At 41.1% G+C, this 16265-nt stretch overlaps 1 protein-coding gene across 1 annotated transcript; it reads right to left on the reverse strand.

The window, feature by feature from the left end:
• Window positions 1-5254: 5254 nt before the first annotated feature.
• LOC105919097 (tryptase) lies at window positions 5255-14138 on the reverse strand. The gene is made up of 6 exons (XM_021311612.2): window positions 13592-14138; window positions 10662-10682; window positions 9764-9935; window positions 7846-8114; window positions 5732-5871; window positions 5255-5652 (listed from the first exon to the last, which is right to left on the reverse strand). The coding sequence occupies exons 1-6, from the start codon at window positions 13656-13658 to the stop codon at window positions 5386-5388; spliced, it is 936 nt and encodes a 311-aa protein (XP_021167287.2). The 5' UTR covers window positions 13659-14138; the 3' UTR covers window positions 5255-5385.
• Between the last annotated feature and the right edge of the window lie 2127 nt (window positions 14139-16265).

Raw genomic sequence — 16265 nt, forward strand, 5'->3', positions numbered from 1 at the left:
CAGGGATGCTTAAGTCCTTGACTGTTGCGAAGACGTTTGCAGCTTTGATAAGTGGGGACCCCGACCATTATACCAAAAAGGCGACCATCGGATGTGAGGCCTTTCATTTTAGTTGGTCGATCGTGCTAAGGACGAGTAGAAAATACTAATGAAAACACAAAAAAGGATAAAATAAATAAAATAAAATAAAAAAAGTCTGGATGCAGAAGAGTCAGTGTAATGGGGGAAAGGCAGAGTTTTTCAGGGTCCAGCCTTGCCCCAGGGTGAGACGTTCGATTTCATGCTGAAAAACGTAGGGGCCCAGACGCATGACATGCATAAATTATTTGAAATAATTTGATTAAACATGCAGATTTCTCACATAGGGATTATTATTATTACTATTATTTTATTTTATTACAGTACTGCTACTAAATAATAAAAATAAAATTAAAGAAGGAAACGGAAACGAAACTAAAAAGGCGTTGCACCGGGGAAGCGTTTACGTGGGGACCGATTAGGCACTTCCGTTGTGGACAAAATTGGTCTAAACTGCTAATAGCGACGTATAACTTTCAAAAATGGGTAAGCGTCCAAGTGTCTGCGAGACACAGAGTTGTATCCTTGCGGGACTGAAGCGTAAAACCGCGTGTGGACGAAGCATCGGGGGGTCGTAACCAGCGCATGCTCTCCACCTTTTAAACTAAGCGGGAACTTAACGCGTTGAAAACATCTTTCGGCGTTGACGTTTAAAAATTATGAAAAACATAGAACTATTTAAGATGGTGAAAAAGCAGGCCTGCACGTGTTTGTCTGTCTGAATGTCATCGTTTGTATGTAACCGTACGTGTGTATGTATCTATGTAACTAAACGTTCGTCTGTGTGAATTAATTCGGGGTAAAAGTAATGTTCATGGTTTCAGAATGTTCATTTGTTTTGGGAGAACTGCAGCTCCGTAATTCAAATGACATTTTAAGCATGGACTATGTTAACAATAGAGGTACAGTAAAAGAGAGATTTAAATAACAAAGTTTGTTTTTTAACATTAAATATCAGGACCAAATTAAATTGATACACGGAGAGATTAACATGGCTTGAACGGAAATATTTCAGCTTTGTTAGAAATAGGAACTGGTAATAAGCTTTACATAAGCTTGTTAAGTTTACTGTTTTACAAAATTAGGCTGAGATCCTATCACTTGTTTTTTAGCCCTAAAGTAATTTAAAATTACTGAGATCTCATTACTTATAATAATAATGATTCATCACAAACCAGTCCAGTTGAAAGAAGTTTAGATATACAAGATTTTTGATTTAAATAGATGAGGGAAAACTGTGCTTTGAACAAACTGTATGGAACTAAATATGCTTTTCTAAGGGTTTTCTATTCATTTATTTTATTTATTTTTTACTTGGGATTTGAATGCAACTAATGAGAAATTTTGAAAAGCGTCAAGATATCACAAGGCCACGTTACACGCGTCATCAGTTACGAAATCATCTGATGTTATTAGTTATGCTGAGCTGAGGCGATCCTCAGAGGGACAGTATAACCTGAGAAGGACAATAGATATGATAAACAAATCTGACCATGATTTAAACATCTGAATGTTTATGGCGAGGCTGGGTCTGTGTGTTCTGGCCTGGGGGCTGATCCTTGGGACAAGGACTAAAGGTGATGTCATTGACTTCAGCCTGATCCAGTTTTGAGTTTTATTTTGTCAGAAACATAGGTTGATTTATTTTTTTCTATCCTTTTGTTTCTTTTATGTTTGTCATGTTAGAGGGAACACTGTAGTTAAAATGTTTGTGACTGTTTTGCTGTAATTTCTTTTCAACCTATGGAGCGTTTTCTTTGGCAAAAAATGCTGGCAGAATTCATTCTGTTTGCAGGCGTGAGGACTGGAGGATGGACTCTTGATGAGAAGGAGAATGTTGGGCTGCTGAATTTAGAAATTGGACTGAAAATGGACAATGAAGGACTATGACTGAGGCATCGGACAACCTTCGACAACAAACACAGATGAGTTCTGCAGACACGACTTCATGCATTTCACTTCAGATTTTGTTGTACACAATTAAAACAAAACACACATTACGAAACACATTAAGAATATGTAAAGGTGGAAAACTTTTAAAGAAGTAACTTGATGGAATCATAGAGCAACTTAATAAATTAAGTGGGTATTATATCAACAGTTAAATAAATAAATGAATTAATTTGTTTTCACTATATACGTAGAATAATCTGAACTTTTAAATAGCATTTCATTTAATGAACATCTTAGTGTAAGCTGATTTCTGCTACTCTGGCAGGCATCAATAAAACGCAAAGAAAAGGTTACTGGCTAAAATGGATAAGGTTGCAATAAAATTAGCATAATGACACATCCTACTAACTAACATGGGTAAATTTAGGATTAAAGCATCAGTGTAAAATGGTTACAATATTTATGGAGATTTAATATCTTTCAACTAGAACACAAATAACTCAAAAGTCTTTTTAACCAGTTAACCTGTTAACCTGAGGGCTTTTAGATCAGGATAATTTAATGGTTATCGTCCTACATACAGAAAATAAGTAAGATTAATTTAATTAGATTAAATTATGGGGACATTTTGGATCTGGTCAGGATGGTTGGGGGGCTGTGATGATAAAAGGGTAACAGCTTGAAGGTGATATCAATGAATGAAGGTTTTCTCTGAGGAACATTAAAGCAGCAAAGACACCCCACATTGGAACTCCTGTTTTGAACGGGACATAAGGTGAGATCCTTACAATGAGAGACATTCCACACAGGGGGGTGTGGAGACGCCTGGGGCATGGCACCCAGGACGAGCTGCTGTGGACTTGACACAGCTGGTGGAACCAGAGGGACGACAAGGTGGTCCCACATGTCATCTGACACCTTACACTGGCTGTAAAGGGTTCTGGGTTTTCAGGGTTGCTGAAAACAGAAAGCTTCGGAGAACCTTAACCCTTCCTGACCAGGCACTAAGAATACATAGATCATAGATCAGATTGCAGAGGCCTAGACAAATAGGAACGCAGAGACGCGTTCAACCAAGAACTTCTTAATAAAAGTCCTTAATCCTCAGTTTTAAGAAAATAAATAATCACATGTATGGTTTACTTTATTTTAGGATTAATTTGGGAACTAATTCTGATTTGCTTAAGTAGCTTTAGTTGTTCAACAATGTTAGAACATTTTCAAAAAATTTCTGTTCTCTCCTGCTCTCTGCTTTGTTTTGTGTTGTAGAACCTTGGCATCCTTGAACAGTAGCAGCATGGTATAAATATTTTGTCTTTTCTGTGCAGAACAGCACCTCACTTTAAAAAAAAAAAAAAAGAGGGAGAGAGGGAAAAGGCTTTCACATGGAAAGGCTTTCTTTTTCTCAGTTGGGTTTTCAAAATAAATGGGAAATGTCATGAAACGAATATGTTGATGAAATTATGTTGCAGAGAACTTCAACTGTCAGACAACAACAGTTAAGACACACATTAAAAGCATTCTGTTAAGAATTATGAATTTACTGCAGATACATTTGAACTTAAAGATTACTATTTTAATTAATAATTAAATTGCAGAATTCTGAAAGCTAAATAATTGTGCACAGAAATATCTTGAATGTGAAAGTGCTTGGAGGATGTTTTAATAAATGACACATGAAAGGGGTTTTGATAAGAACACTAATTACACCTTGTTTCTGTTCTCCAGTGGAAACAAGGACTCGTGTCTGCAGACCATCTTCACAAAGTGTTTTATTAGAGAGAAATGCAAAATAAAATGCTCAGTGCCCATCCAGAACTGAACACTTATTACCATCCAGCTCAATCATCCAGCCTGAGAGGAGGAACCAAGAAGAGGACTGGGGATGAAGAAGCCAGAGAACTCTGATTCCTTATTCTTCAACGGGAGGAGTTGCCTGAAGAGACCCTAAGCGCGATTAGATTATTTTCTGCCTTGTGCCTGAATGGCCTGAAGGCTTTCTTAACTTTGCGGTCTTGACGTTTAGGACTCTTCTCATATTGTGTTGCTGTTTGTTTATCTGCTCTGTTCCACTGACTCACATGTTTGATTTTTTTGTGTTATGAGATCTACACTTTAATGTTACATCACGTTGATCAGTATGGTTTTATGGTAAAAAATGGAAACTGTTTGCTTCAGACACACAAGGATCTATGGTTTATGCACCTTTTGATTTGATATAGGAAGAACCAGGATCAGATTGGCTCTAAAGATCCTTTAATATTAGCTGGTAATGTTAACACTTAGATTCAATACAGGGTTTTCAGGCTCAGATTGGCCGAGAGCAGATCTCCCTGGGAGGGGGCCTTGCAGTTTTTACTGCCCCCTAGGGGTAGCGTTTTCTGGAGGTTCCCCTGCCCGCACTGAACCTCTCCTGCCTTTGCTCCTGGTGTTGTAAGTTTGGAGTGGTGGATTATTGTCCATCGTAGGGGTGAGTGGAGAAAGGAGTAGGAGGGTATTCAGGGTGGGTAAAGAGTAGACGGATTCGACCTTGGTTAATGAACAGGGTTTAGCTTACCATAGTCTAATGTAATTTTAAAATAATGTGCGCATAGGTACCTAAAACAGGCCTTACCTAATTAGATGAATCCTAAATTGTAGACAAAAGCTAAATCTTTGATCTTGTGTGTTAAAGCTCTATGAAGCATTCATGTTGATCTGTATTAAAAGTTCCAGCACTACCCGGTTCCAACACGGGAACCCTTTGGGTCCCACTTTACGAGTTTACAGAAATGGTTCCTCTGTGCTTTGTTCATATTTTCATATGATGGGTCATCTTGTTTTGTCTTGATGCTGACGACGCCATCATCAAAAAAAAAAAAAAAAAAAGAGAGGAATGTTATAAGAATTATTATTCTGAAGTCACTATGGCCTCACACCACTCGGACAGAGGAGGCCTGGAGACCTGATGTCTGTGTATAAGATCCACTGGTTGCTGATTGCAAGGCCAAATGCTGCAGCTGCTGAGGGATACTGATTGTTTACGATAGACTGTCTTTGTTTTGTCTCATGGGAAGGCCACGGTGCAGTATTAGGGGAAGCCCGAAAAGTGACACAGACAGAGACAGGGCAGACAGAGACTGCAGCGGAACCGTGGGGTGCGATTACTTTCCATCTATGTGAATCTCTGCTCTGTTTCTCAATAAAAGTGCTGGAACGTTATACCACCGTCTCGTCAATTAGTAAAGATGGGAACTCAGTTACTATTGTTTAATATTCCACCCAAAACTCCCATAACAGGCGGCATGTGTGTTTTAGTGTTAGTCTGTGAGCTGCAGAATAAAGCTTGAAATGAAAACCTCAATAAACTACTTTAGACATAAATCAGCTGCAACTTTTGGCTGCAGGAGCAAAGCTTTCCCTGCAGACAGCAGTTCAGTCCTGGAGGACAGAGAAGATGAGGACGGGCAGAACAAGCATAGCCGAGGACGCGGAGTGGACGGTTCTGGTGGACGCCCTGTAGAAGGTGATGTAGCCGGGCTGGTCCTTCAGGATCTGGCTGTTGATCCAGGACTGGTATTTGGACACCCGGGTGTAGACTCCTGGGAACTTTGGATAACCACAGCCCCTCGCATAGCTCACCACTCCGGCCTGAACCCACCTGGTGCCGTCTAGCGTCACCAATGGACCGCCGGCGTCTTTCTGCACACATCAGACAGGTCAGCACTAGCTGGCGTTTATTGAACTGGACCCCAGCAAGAGAGAACAGAACCAGACTCACGTCACAGAAGCCCTTTCCTCTGAAATTAGGGCCGGCACAGATCATGTTGGTTGTGATGAAGCCGTACGCTGCAGCACACTCGATGTTGGAGACAATGGGAAGGTTGACTTCCTGCAGCGTCTCAGGAGATGGAAGATAAGCTGGAAGAGAAACAAAGCCGGTTGAGATCAAATCTGAACAATTTCCCCTTTAGAGTAAAAAAAACTTTGACTGCAGAGAGATAAACTCCCAGAGGTTGGTGGTTAGTGCAGAGTTCCCATTTCAGTGCAAGTTGGTGCTGTTACTCGGATATTTATTTCAATCCAGACGAGATAAAAACAGGATCTGTCCTTCTGTTCCTGTTTCCCAGAATGCAACATGTTCTAAACATTATTCTATCAGTACTGAGATGATATTAATGCATTTTTATCAGTAGGAAACTAATAAAGATTCCAGTTGTTCATATAAACGATAAGACTCCTCAAGCACCAGAGTTGCTAAACTATATATAGTTATTATCAATAATTTAGTGTGTGTTGTGATAAGGCTTGATTTTCATATATATAAAATAACTTTTAAAAGGTATTTAACATACTTTCATTAAGCCCAGCTTTATGTATTAAAATGTTTTTTTTTAAATTGGTCTGATGTAATATTCTAATCTTAAATACCGTGTCTTTATAGCTGTAGGGAGAAAATCACCACAATTAACAGATAATGGCTTGAAAACATCAGTCTGTGTATAATTAATCTATGTGTTAATTTAGTGACGGAATTACTAGAATACAAAAGGTCTGATTAAGGATGGAAATAACAAGATTCCAACATAAGGAACCAGCAGAGTCCATTCAGAACCAGGAGAATGGGCCTAATTGGTCTAAGGCTTTTATTTCTCTTAGACAGATCCGAGGATCTCTTACAGTCTATCTGTTTTAAATGGTGTCTTTGAGTGTCCAAAAAAGTGCTATATAAGTTTAATGTATTATTATTATTATAATAATAATAATAATAATAAAAATAATAATAAATACACCTGGACACATCTGGATTGGTTTCTGGAGGTTTGGAATCAGAACCAGTAGACGTTTGGTATGAAGTCACCAAAGAAATACGTCCAAGACCCAAGAACAGAAACAGTCGAGCTTCTCTCAGCGTATATTGAAAACAATAACTTGCAACCAAATCTGAGTACGCTGATGAGTCCTGGTTCTGACCTGAGTCGGGTCGGGCTCTTTGCTGGACAGAGGTTCTGGTTCTGTTCCTGTCCTCTCAAACAGGAGAGGACAGGTTCAATTTGATTCTGATATTCCACTCGAATGTTGGCTCCACCCACTGTAACTCTGTAAGGGCGTAGGTCTTTGGCGATGAAGCAGGCGATAGACCTGGTAATATTTTTTGAGTGCTCAGAGCTGCCCGCTCTCTTTTCTCCGTTTTGTAGTTTCTGCTTTGTTTTGGTGCTTTTCGTGCATTAATAGCTTCCAGAACCGGCGGTGTGGTGATACCAGGCTGTCCTGCGTAGTCACACGGAGGCCGACAGCCAGCAGATTTATTTCTTTTTTCCCTTATTAAAATCGGTTTTGTGAGATTTTAGATTAAATCTGAATCGTAGTAAATGGGAACTCTGATTCTTGTGTAAATTTTTTTTTTTTTGGCACGCCCCTACTTATCACACGGTTCCTGGGAACCACAGGTTCTCTGGACTCGAAAAGGTCAGCTAACATCTCTGCAGACCCCACACATCCTGGACACGGCCTGTTCAGACACTTACCCCCAGGGCGGCGCTACCGAGGCGTTCTTTGCCCCCCCATGCTGTCTCTACAAAGGACACGGTACCATCAGAGGACCCAGGTCTATCAGGCTTATTAGCACCTTCTTTGTAAAAACTTCCCACCAGAGTTATGAATTTATATTTCAAATACCATGAAGAGCAAAGTGGACCTGAAGGCAAATTCCTTGTTTATGTCACAAACCTGGTGATCAAAGCTGGTTCTGATCAATGAAAATAGTGCAGCCAGTGGCTCTAACATCTAGGCAGAGGTTTCATTTGGCTAAACCATAGACCCCTGCAGGCCAGCTGAAGCTGCCAGGAGAACACGGAGAACGTCAACCACTCCAAGGTTTCCAGACAGTTTTACCTCCAGACAGGACGTCTCCCCACCCGGTGACCCAGACTCTCAGACCGTCTGGGAAGAAGCTTTCTTCTGCTGCCAGGCAGACCGGCCTGATGTAGTCGGTGAAGTTCACAGGGGAGGACAGCTTCAGCAGAGCCAGGTCTCCATCTTTAGTCTCGTCATCGTAGCTGGGATGTTTGATGACCAGCATCACCGAGCGGGCCTCCTCGTGAGCATTTGGACCCTCCTGGGTGTGCCGTCCCATGTAAACACTCACATCTGAAGCGTCTGGGCTGAGGAACCCAAAGGACATCATGTTGACATTATGCCGGCTCAGTCCTAGACAAAAGCAGCTGCAGGAAAAACATTTAATGCAAAGGACCAGGACCGTTTGTGTCCCCTAAAGTCCTCATTAACCTGAGCTGGACCTCCCAGCAGCTCCGAGCTAAAGCTAACTGGACCTGTTTCTCCCAACGTCCACCAGCAGGACATCTATGGAGTGAATTTTGTTCCATTGTTGTTGCAACACATTTTGTAAATGGAAATTTACAAAAGTTAAATCCTTTATGTCTCGCTCTGGACATTGGCCAATAAAAATGTGGTTGCTAACGTCGTGCAGACCAAGAGGAAGAGAACGTCAAGAGAACATCATCCGTGAAACTCCATTTGAAAAGAAAGCAGTTCTTAAAATCTGGAAAAAAAGAGAAATTAGAAAAAAATTAAATATGAAAAAAAAAAAAACATTTAAAATTTATTGTTTTCAATAAAAAATCTCTGAAACCTGTTTTTGAAAGTTTAATTTCTGGATTGCTGTTTTTTTCTTCAAATTTCCATTTACAACAATAATGGAACAAAATTCACTCCTTAAGGACAACTAGGACACAAACAAAGTTAGTGCAGCTGAAGAAAAATAATACTTTTACCAGTGCAGCTTCTCTGGTTTACAGCTGTTTAAGGTTTTATTTTATGTTTCTAGAAATTAATTATATATTATATCAGTTTTTTCTAATGTAACTTCTTTATCTGTACTTACAAAGCCTTGAAAAAGTATTAACACCCCTCTAAATTTTCCACATTTTGTTCCAGTGAAGAACAAATTTCTCAGGATTTTATTTGGACTTTATGTGATTTACCAAGAACAAACAGTGCAGGAAGTAAAATAATTCACGTTTTTTTTTTGTTTTCTACAGAACAAAATCAAAAAGTGTAGCAGTGAGTATTAAGTTGCCTACCGAGCTGCGTCTCGGTGTATAAATGTGTGTGCATTAGGGAGAGTGACTGGGTGAATGTGGCTATAGTGTCCAGTGCTTTGGGTGGTCAGCATGACTGGAAAAGCGCTAAATAAGTTCAGTCCATTTATTCAGGACCCTCCACTCTGAGACCCCTAAATAAAATCCAGTGCAGCCGATGGTTTTCAGAAGTCCACTAGTAAACAGAACCCAGCTGTGAGACCGGTAATAGAATCAGAACCGTTCTGTGAAGATTCGTTAGAGAACGTTAGTGATGCGTTGCTCCGTCACATGAAGGCTCGATGAAACACACTGGAGGTTGTGGGTGAAATGACACTAAATGTGGAGAACTTAGAGGGGTTTCAATACTTTATATGTAGATGGGTGTGAATACTTTATTAAGCAACATAAAGGTTGTGGGTTTCGTTCCAGCTTCCCCCCATGTCAATGCCCCCATGGGCAAGGCACTTAACCCCGGGTTTCTACCAGTCTGCATATGGGCGTCTGTGATTGGCTGGCTGAGGCCCTATTGTGAAGCCCTGATTGGTCAGCATGACCAGAAGCTTCTGTAGAAATTCAGAATTTTCCTCAGATTTTTCAGCAGCTCCTGAAACATGTTTGCTTTTTCTGGCTGGGAAAGAAATAATTTATGTGATGTGATGGTTCCGGAACCAGAACCAGAACCAGAACCCGCATGGCCCGCCTGGACTCACCTGGGGAAACACTGAGCAGCGGTCAGAACCCACTGGTCGTTGATCAGAGATCCTCCGCAGAAATGTCTGCGTGTGTGCAGGCTGACCTGCCACGGCCAGGATCCTGCAGCGGCGTCCTGGCCTCCAACGATCCTCGCCTCAGCCTTGGTGCTGAGAGGCGCCTCGCCACAAACTGCAACAGTCAAGCTCAGCATTTGGTTGTACTTGGACTAGGACAATACAGACATTCATTCTCCCTGCAGATTCAGGTTTAAAAGGATTTTCATTCAGTTTGCTTCTGACAGGATGGGAGAAAGAAAAAAAGACGTAAAGAAGAACTTATTCGCATGTTATAGAAATGTCGAGCTAATAAGTGTTCAACCCTTCTCAATGATAAAACATTTCCACTGGGAAAAACAAGTCCTTCCTCTAACGGCTGAGCAGCTCTCTGCAGGTGGATGAGCTCCAAGCCTTTCAGCTTGGAGGGCCTCCTTACCATCACCCTAATCTCTAGCTCCCTCCAAAGAGTCTCTTTCAGACTGCTCCAGTACATCCACATCGCTGCTAGACTGCAGAATGGTGTTGGTCGGATTAAAGGATTACTTACTAAAATCTGCCAGGGGTATGAATAATTCTGGCCTTTTAGAAACACTGCAGGACAGAGATGTTGTTCCTGACGCCTTTACTTCCTTATTTTGGAGAACTGATTGGGTTTCCTGACCAAATCTCACTAAAAGGAACAGTGCTAAAAGAAAAAGGAACATATCCTGGGATATAGAAATGATAAGAGAAGAACAAGGAACTGGAAATCTCAGGCAGGAACAGAAGGTGGCCAACATAAAAAACATAGAAACAGTTCAGCCACTAATAAAATTCATGTCTGATTTTAGAGAAAAAAAGATTTTAGAGGTTAACTCACTGTTTAGCTGCGCACTGCTTCCTGTCAGAAAGAAAACAGCAGATCAGACACATTTCCACCAGAAAGGGAGTCATATTTAATGTATAACTATTGTTATTACTGCAAAAATATTCATTACCAGTTGATTTTCATATGATGACAATTTTATTTAATGGAGCAATAAAGTTTCACCACGAGGGGAGCTGTTGAGTGCGGTCTGTAGACCAAAACAAGATGTGTATCAAGCCACGCCTCTTTCTAGTTTTCCTCCAGCTGGATTTCAGGTTGTACTGAAACAGCAATTTCCCTCTGGGATTATTAAAGTATATCTGATTCTGATTCTGATTTATGATGAAGGAAAAAAGTTGCACGCAGCAACATCATTTTACGGTGGTGGCCCTGCTGCTGTCAGGACGTAGCAGAAGAGCTGAGCGCCTCACCTAGCCTGGCCAGCCAGACTGACGTACGCCACTAACGCGACAAGCTGTGTATTCAATACACCAGTCAGTGCTGCAGGCTGACCAAACATAGTTACTATGGTTAGCATGCTATCACTAGCCTCATTAGTAACTGCATGCTAAACAGGAGAGTAGCTGCTCTGGTGTCAATATGGTCTGACTCAATAAAGCTGTTAGCAATAGCATGCTAGCTGTGGACATAGATTAGATTCAACTAATTTATAAGCATGCTAGCCTTGGACATAGATTAGATTCAACTAATTTATAAGCATGCTAGCCTTGGACATAGATTGGAGTCAACTAATTTATTCTAATCTAAAACCAAAGTTACATCACTAGCTAAATTTAGCATTAGCATGCTAGCCTTGGACACAGATTAGATTCAACTAATTTATTAGCATGCTAGCCTTGGATTTAGATTAGATTCAATTAATTTATTCTAATCTCAAACTAAAGTTACTTCACTAGCTAAATTTTACCATTAGCATGCTAGCCTTGGATTTAGATTAGTCAGGACTTCAACCCAGTTAATGCAATCAACTGGGTTCCCTTATATAGGACATATATATACAGTGCTCTCAACTCTCACGCATTGACCGTGTGACACACGCATTTCACTGACTTTACACGCTCACACGCAACACATGGCATTTCACACGCAAACATGGAATTTCTCACGCATAAAAATCACAAAGCCCATCTGGGCTGCGGACCACAAAACTCCGCCTTCTGCTGAGCTGTTTTGGCTTCTTTCACAGCTTGTGGCCATCAGTAATTCCTGCTGCAGTTCGTGTTAACAGAGCAGCAGGAAGAGTAATCAGAGGTATGAATAATTTTAGTCTTAACAGTGGTGAAAGTGAGCCGGTAAGGTCCTGTACCGCGTACACAGGAGGGGAGGGGGCGGAGCTGCTGCCAGATGACCGGTTCATTCAGAACCAGTCATGGCTGCACGCTGGATCATAAAACAGTTCTGCTAACCAGATGCAGTTTAAAACGCCACTTAGTCTGTTTATAAGTTTAGTTTTTATTAATTCTGCATTTTTTAACTACATGCACCGTATTTCTGTGCTCAGAGCGCACTGACGAGAGCAATAGAGATTTGTCTGGTCAGCGCAGCGACTGACTGAGAAACCTGTCGCTGTGAAAGGTGATGAGAATGTTATAAACTGTAACAGTCTAAAAGTGCATTGAGCTGAACAGAGGGATACATCAGCAGCTGGATCGTGCGTAAAAACGCAGCGGGAACCTCTGTGTGCTTCAGTGTTGCTGCTGAGGGTAAATTGTTGACCATAAAGGTTTGATGAAACTCAGCCTGATTCACCAATCAGGTTATAGATTTACAATGATAAACAACCCATAGATGAATGTGTAACAGTGTAATAATTTGGTCAATAACTTAAAACTACTTAATATTATTTAGTATTATTTTAACAATTGTGTATTATTTATGTTTTAATCCATTAACTGAACAATAAAGTATTAATACGTCTCTTTCTCTTTTTAACACAAGTAATACATGTCTACTTCAATGTCTGGTGGGATAAAAATGAGATGGAGTTGACTCCACCGGCTCTTCCAGGGTCCGGTTAGCCACGCCCCCAAACAAGCCCCGCCCCCTACATTAGCATAATCTCACTCTTAACTTTAGATAAAAGTTGAGAGGTCTGTATATATGATTGAATTTGACTTTGGAAAGTGTCTTGAGATGACATGTTTCATGAATCAGCGCTATATAAATAAAGTTGAATTGAACTAATTTATTCTAATCTAAAACTGAAGTTACTTCATTAGCTAAATTTAGCATTAGCATGCTAGCTTTAGTGTTATGTTTACTTGACAGGAAACTTGATGCTGGTTTCATCCTGATCCATCAATCTGACAACAAGAACCAGCAGCAACGTGATGCTTGTTGTGTCATCAGACCAACAGGCCTGGAACGCACCATGAACACAACTAGCAGCTTTAAACCAAATGTGTGGAGATTTATTTTAAACAGCAAGCAGCCGAGGCCACAGAATGTGATCAGGATTTATCGTTCAGTTAGTGGAGAACTACAGGAAAATGTCTTTTTGTGATGTTTGCGTTGAGCTGAAGTTAGAAAAATACCAAAACTATTGAAGGGCTTGGATCTAGGTCCCTGTAGATCATTTAGTTGCTTCCACACCTGCTGGTCTGGACATGAAGGAGCCAACAGATGAAGCTTTTATTAACTGGAGAGACAGTTCCACTGTTCACATATTTATTCTTTTGGATGCACAAAATTCTGGATAAATCTGGATATATCTTTCTCACATGGCAGAAAAGTTCAGGAAACATCAAAAAAATTTAAGTAGAACATACATTTGTTGCCATAATGGTGCCAAAAACCTGCAGCAACGGTTAAACTGGTGGAGTGAAACTAGTTTGGTTCTGAGCTCTTTAGCTAAGTCTGACAGTCTTACAGCATCAGCATCAAGAATTAAATATTACTTCTGAGGGTCTCCTGAGACTCACCTGTGGCTGTTGGAACCACCAGCAGAACCACCAGCAGAACCCCACAGGTGACGGTCCTGTTCCCCATGACCAGGTTCTTGTCTTCAGTCGGATCTGTCCAAACACAGCAGGAACCAGAAGGAGTGTCTGGCCGGACCCGCCTTCCTGTCGGCTGTTTTCAGTCACAGGTTTCACATCGCTGTATTAAAATATGATTCAGAACTTCAGAACCATCCCAGGAAGGTCACCACAGCGCTCTGGGAGTTTTAAGCAACAAAATGTGTCAGAAAACCAAGATCTGCTATATTTACATGAAACATTATGGAGTTTTTAAAAACCAACATCACCCTCTGACTGGGACTGTTGTGACACCAAACAACATCTGAGCGTGTCGGGCCCCTGAGGGCCCGGATCTATGTTCTTCACATGAAGCTGGAAAAACACCAGAGCCCAGCCGGTCTCCCTTCAGACACATCCATGCTCCAAGAAAACACAGAAGGTCTTCGTCACTGTTACGGTGGAGCAGATTCATCAAGGATGAAGGTAAAAAAATCCACCTGATACAGAACCAGAGATCCAGTTCACCATCCTTCAGCCGATCCTTTAAGTTACATTTTAAACTGAATAGATATACACTCACCGGCCACTTTATTAGCAACACCTGTCCAACTGCTCGTTAACACTTAATTTCTAAGCAGCCAATCACATGGCGGCAACTCAGTGCGTTTAGGCATGTAGACATGGTCAAGAGAATCTCCTGCAGGTCAAACCGAGCATCAGTATGGAGAAGAAAGGTGATTTGAGTGACTTTGAACGTGGCATGATTGTTGGTGCCAGAAGGGCTGGTCTGAGTATTTCAGAAACTACTAATCTACTGGGATTTTCACGCACAACCATCTCTAGGGTTTACAGAGAATGGTCCGAAAAAGAAAAAACATCCAGTGAGCGGCAGTTCTGTGGGCGGAAATGCCTTGTTGATGCCAGAGGTCAGAGGAGAATGGCCAGACTGGTTCGAGCTGATAGAAGGGCAACAGTGACTCAAATAACCACCCGTTACAACCATGGTGGGCAGAAGAGCATCTCTGAACGCACAGTACGTCGAACTTTGAGGCAGATGGGCTACAGCAGCAGAAGACCACATCGGGTGCCACTCCTTTCAGCTAAGAACAGGAAACCGAGGCTACAATCTGCACAAGCTCATCGAAATTGGACAATAGAAGATTGGAAAAACGTTGCCTGGTCTGATGAGTCTCGATTTCTGCTGCGACGGTTGGATGGTAGGGTCAGAATTTGGCGTCTACAACATGAAAGCATGGATCCATCCTGCCTTGTATCAACGGTTCAGGCTGGTGGTGGTGGTGTCATGGTGTGGGGAACATTTTCTTGGCACTCTTTGGGCCCCTTGGTACCAATTGAGCATCGTTGCAACGCCACAGCCTACCTGAGTATTGTTGCTGACCATGTCCATCCCTTTATGACCACAATGTACTCAACTCATGATGGCTACTTTCAGCAGGATAATGCGCCATGTCATAAAGCTGGAATCATCTCAGACTGGTTTCTTGAACATGACAATGAGTTTACTGTACTCAAATGGCCTCCACAGTCTCCAGATCTCAATCCAATAGAGCATCTTTGGGATGTGGTGGAACGGGAGATTCGCATCATGGATGTGCAGCCGACAAATCTGCGGCAACTGTGTGATGCCATCATGTCAATATGGACCAAACTCCCAGAGGAATGCTTCCAGCACCTTGTTGAATCTATGCCACGAAGAATTGAGGCAGTTCTGAAGGCAAAAGGGGGTCCAACCCGTTACTAGCATGGGGTACCTAATAAAGTGGCCGGTGAGTGTATAAGACCACTATATTTTGCTCAAAACACCTAATCATTGTGATAAATATAGAAAATGGAGGTGAAATGGAGTGGAAGCTTGTCAACCAGGGGGCCGGCCTCATCAAAATTACAGAAAAAAGCATAGACAGTGTTGTGCCATTACGCATGTTTTAAGTTACTTAATGTTTAATAACTGCGATGGACCAGGGTGAACCCTGCCTCTCGCCCATTGACAGCTGGAGATAGACACCAGCACCCCTTACAACCCCACAAGGGAGAGATGTGTTAGAAAATGAATATGGATATTTAATAAATAACTGTCTGTTAGGTATTGTCTGGTGAATATCGGCCCAAACAGCTGATATCAGGACAATAGTTGAAAGGGATGATACGAACACTGGCGATCTTTTAACAGCAAACTCTGCACACACTTAGAATAAAATGAATGAATGACAACTTCTCTTCAAGTTAAAGAATTTATTAACAGAAATAAATGAACATCCAGTGAACATCACTATAAAATGCTATTTATCTGAATTAACACTATATTTCAATCACTAAATCCTGTTTACTAGGCTAGTGAAACTTAACTAAACTACTAAGCAAAATGAAGATAAAAAGAAGCTAAGGAACTATGTACACACAAAAGAAACAAAAGACAAAATAAAGTGGTTGATCATCAGCATCAGAATGATTCAGTGAATCCTGGTTCACTGTAGATCTGAGTTAAAGAATCTTAAAGAAAGTGGAATGAGGTTAAATTAGCTCAACTAACTTAGAACATTTGGTATGTGTTTCAACCGATTATTTGAGAAATGAATGTTATTATTTCTCCAGGAAATGATTAAGGCTCAAAATG

The sequence above is a fragment of the Fundulus heteroclitus genome, chromosome 16 (assembly GCF_011125445.2).
Source record: "Fundulus heteroclitus isolate FHET01 chromosome 16, MU-UCD_Fhet_4.1, whole genome shotgun sequence".
NCBI lineage: Eukaryota > Metazoa > Chordata > Actinopteri > Cyprinodontiformes > Fundulidae > Fundulus > Fundulus heteroclitus.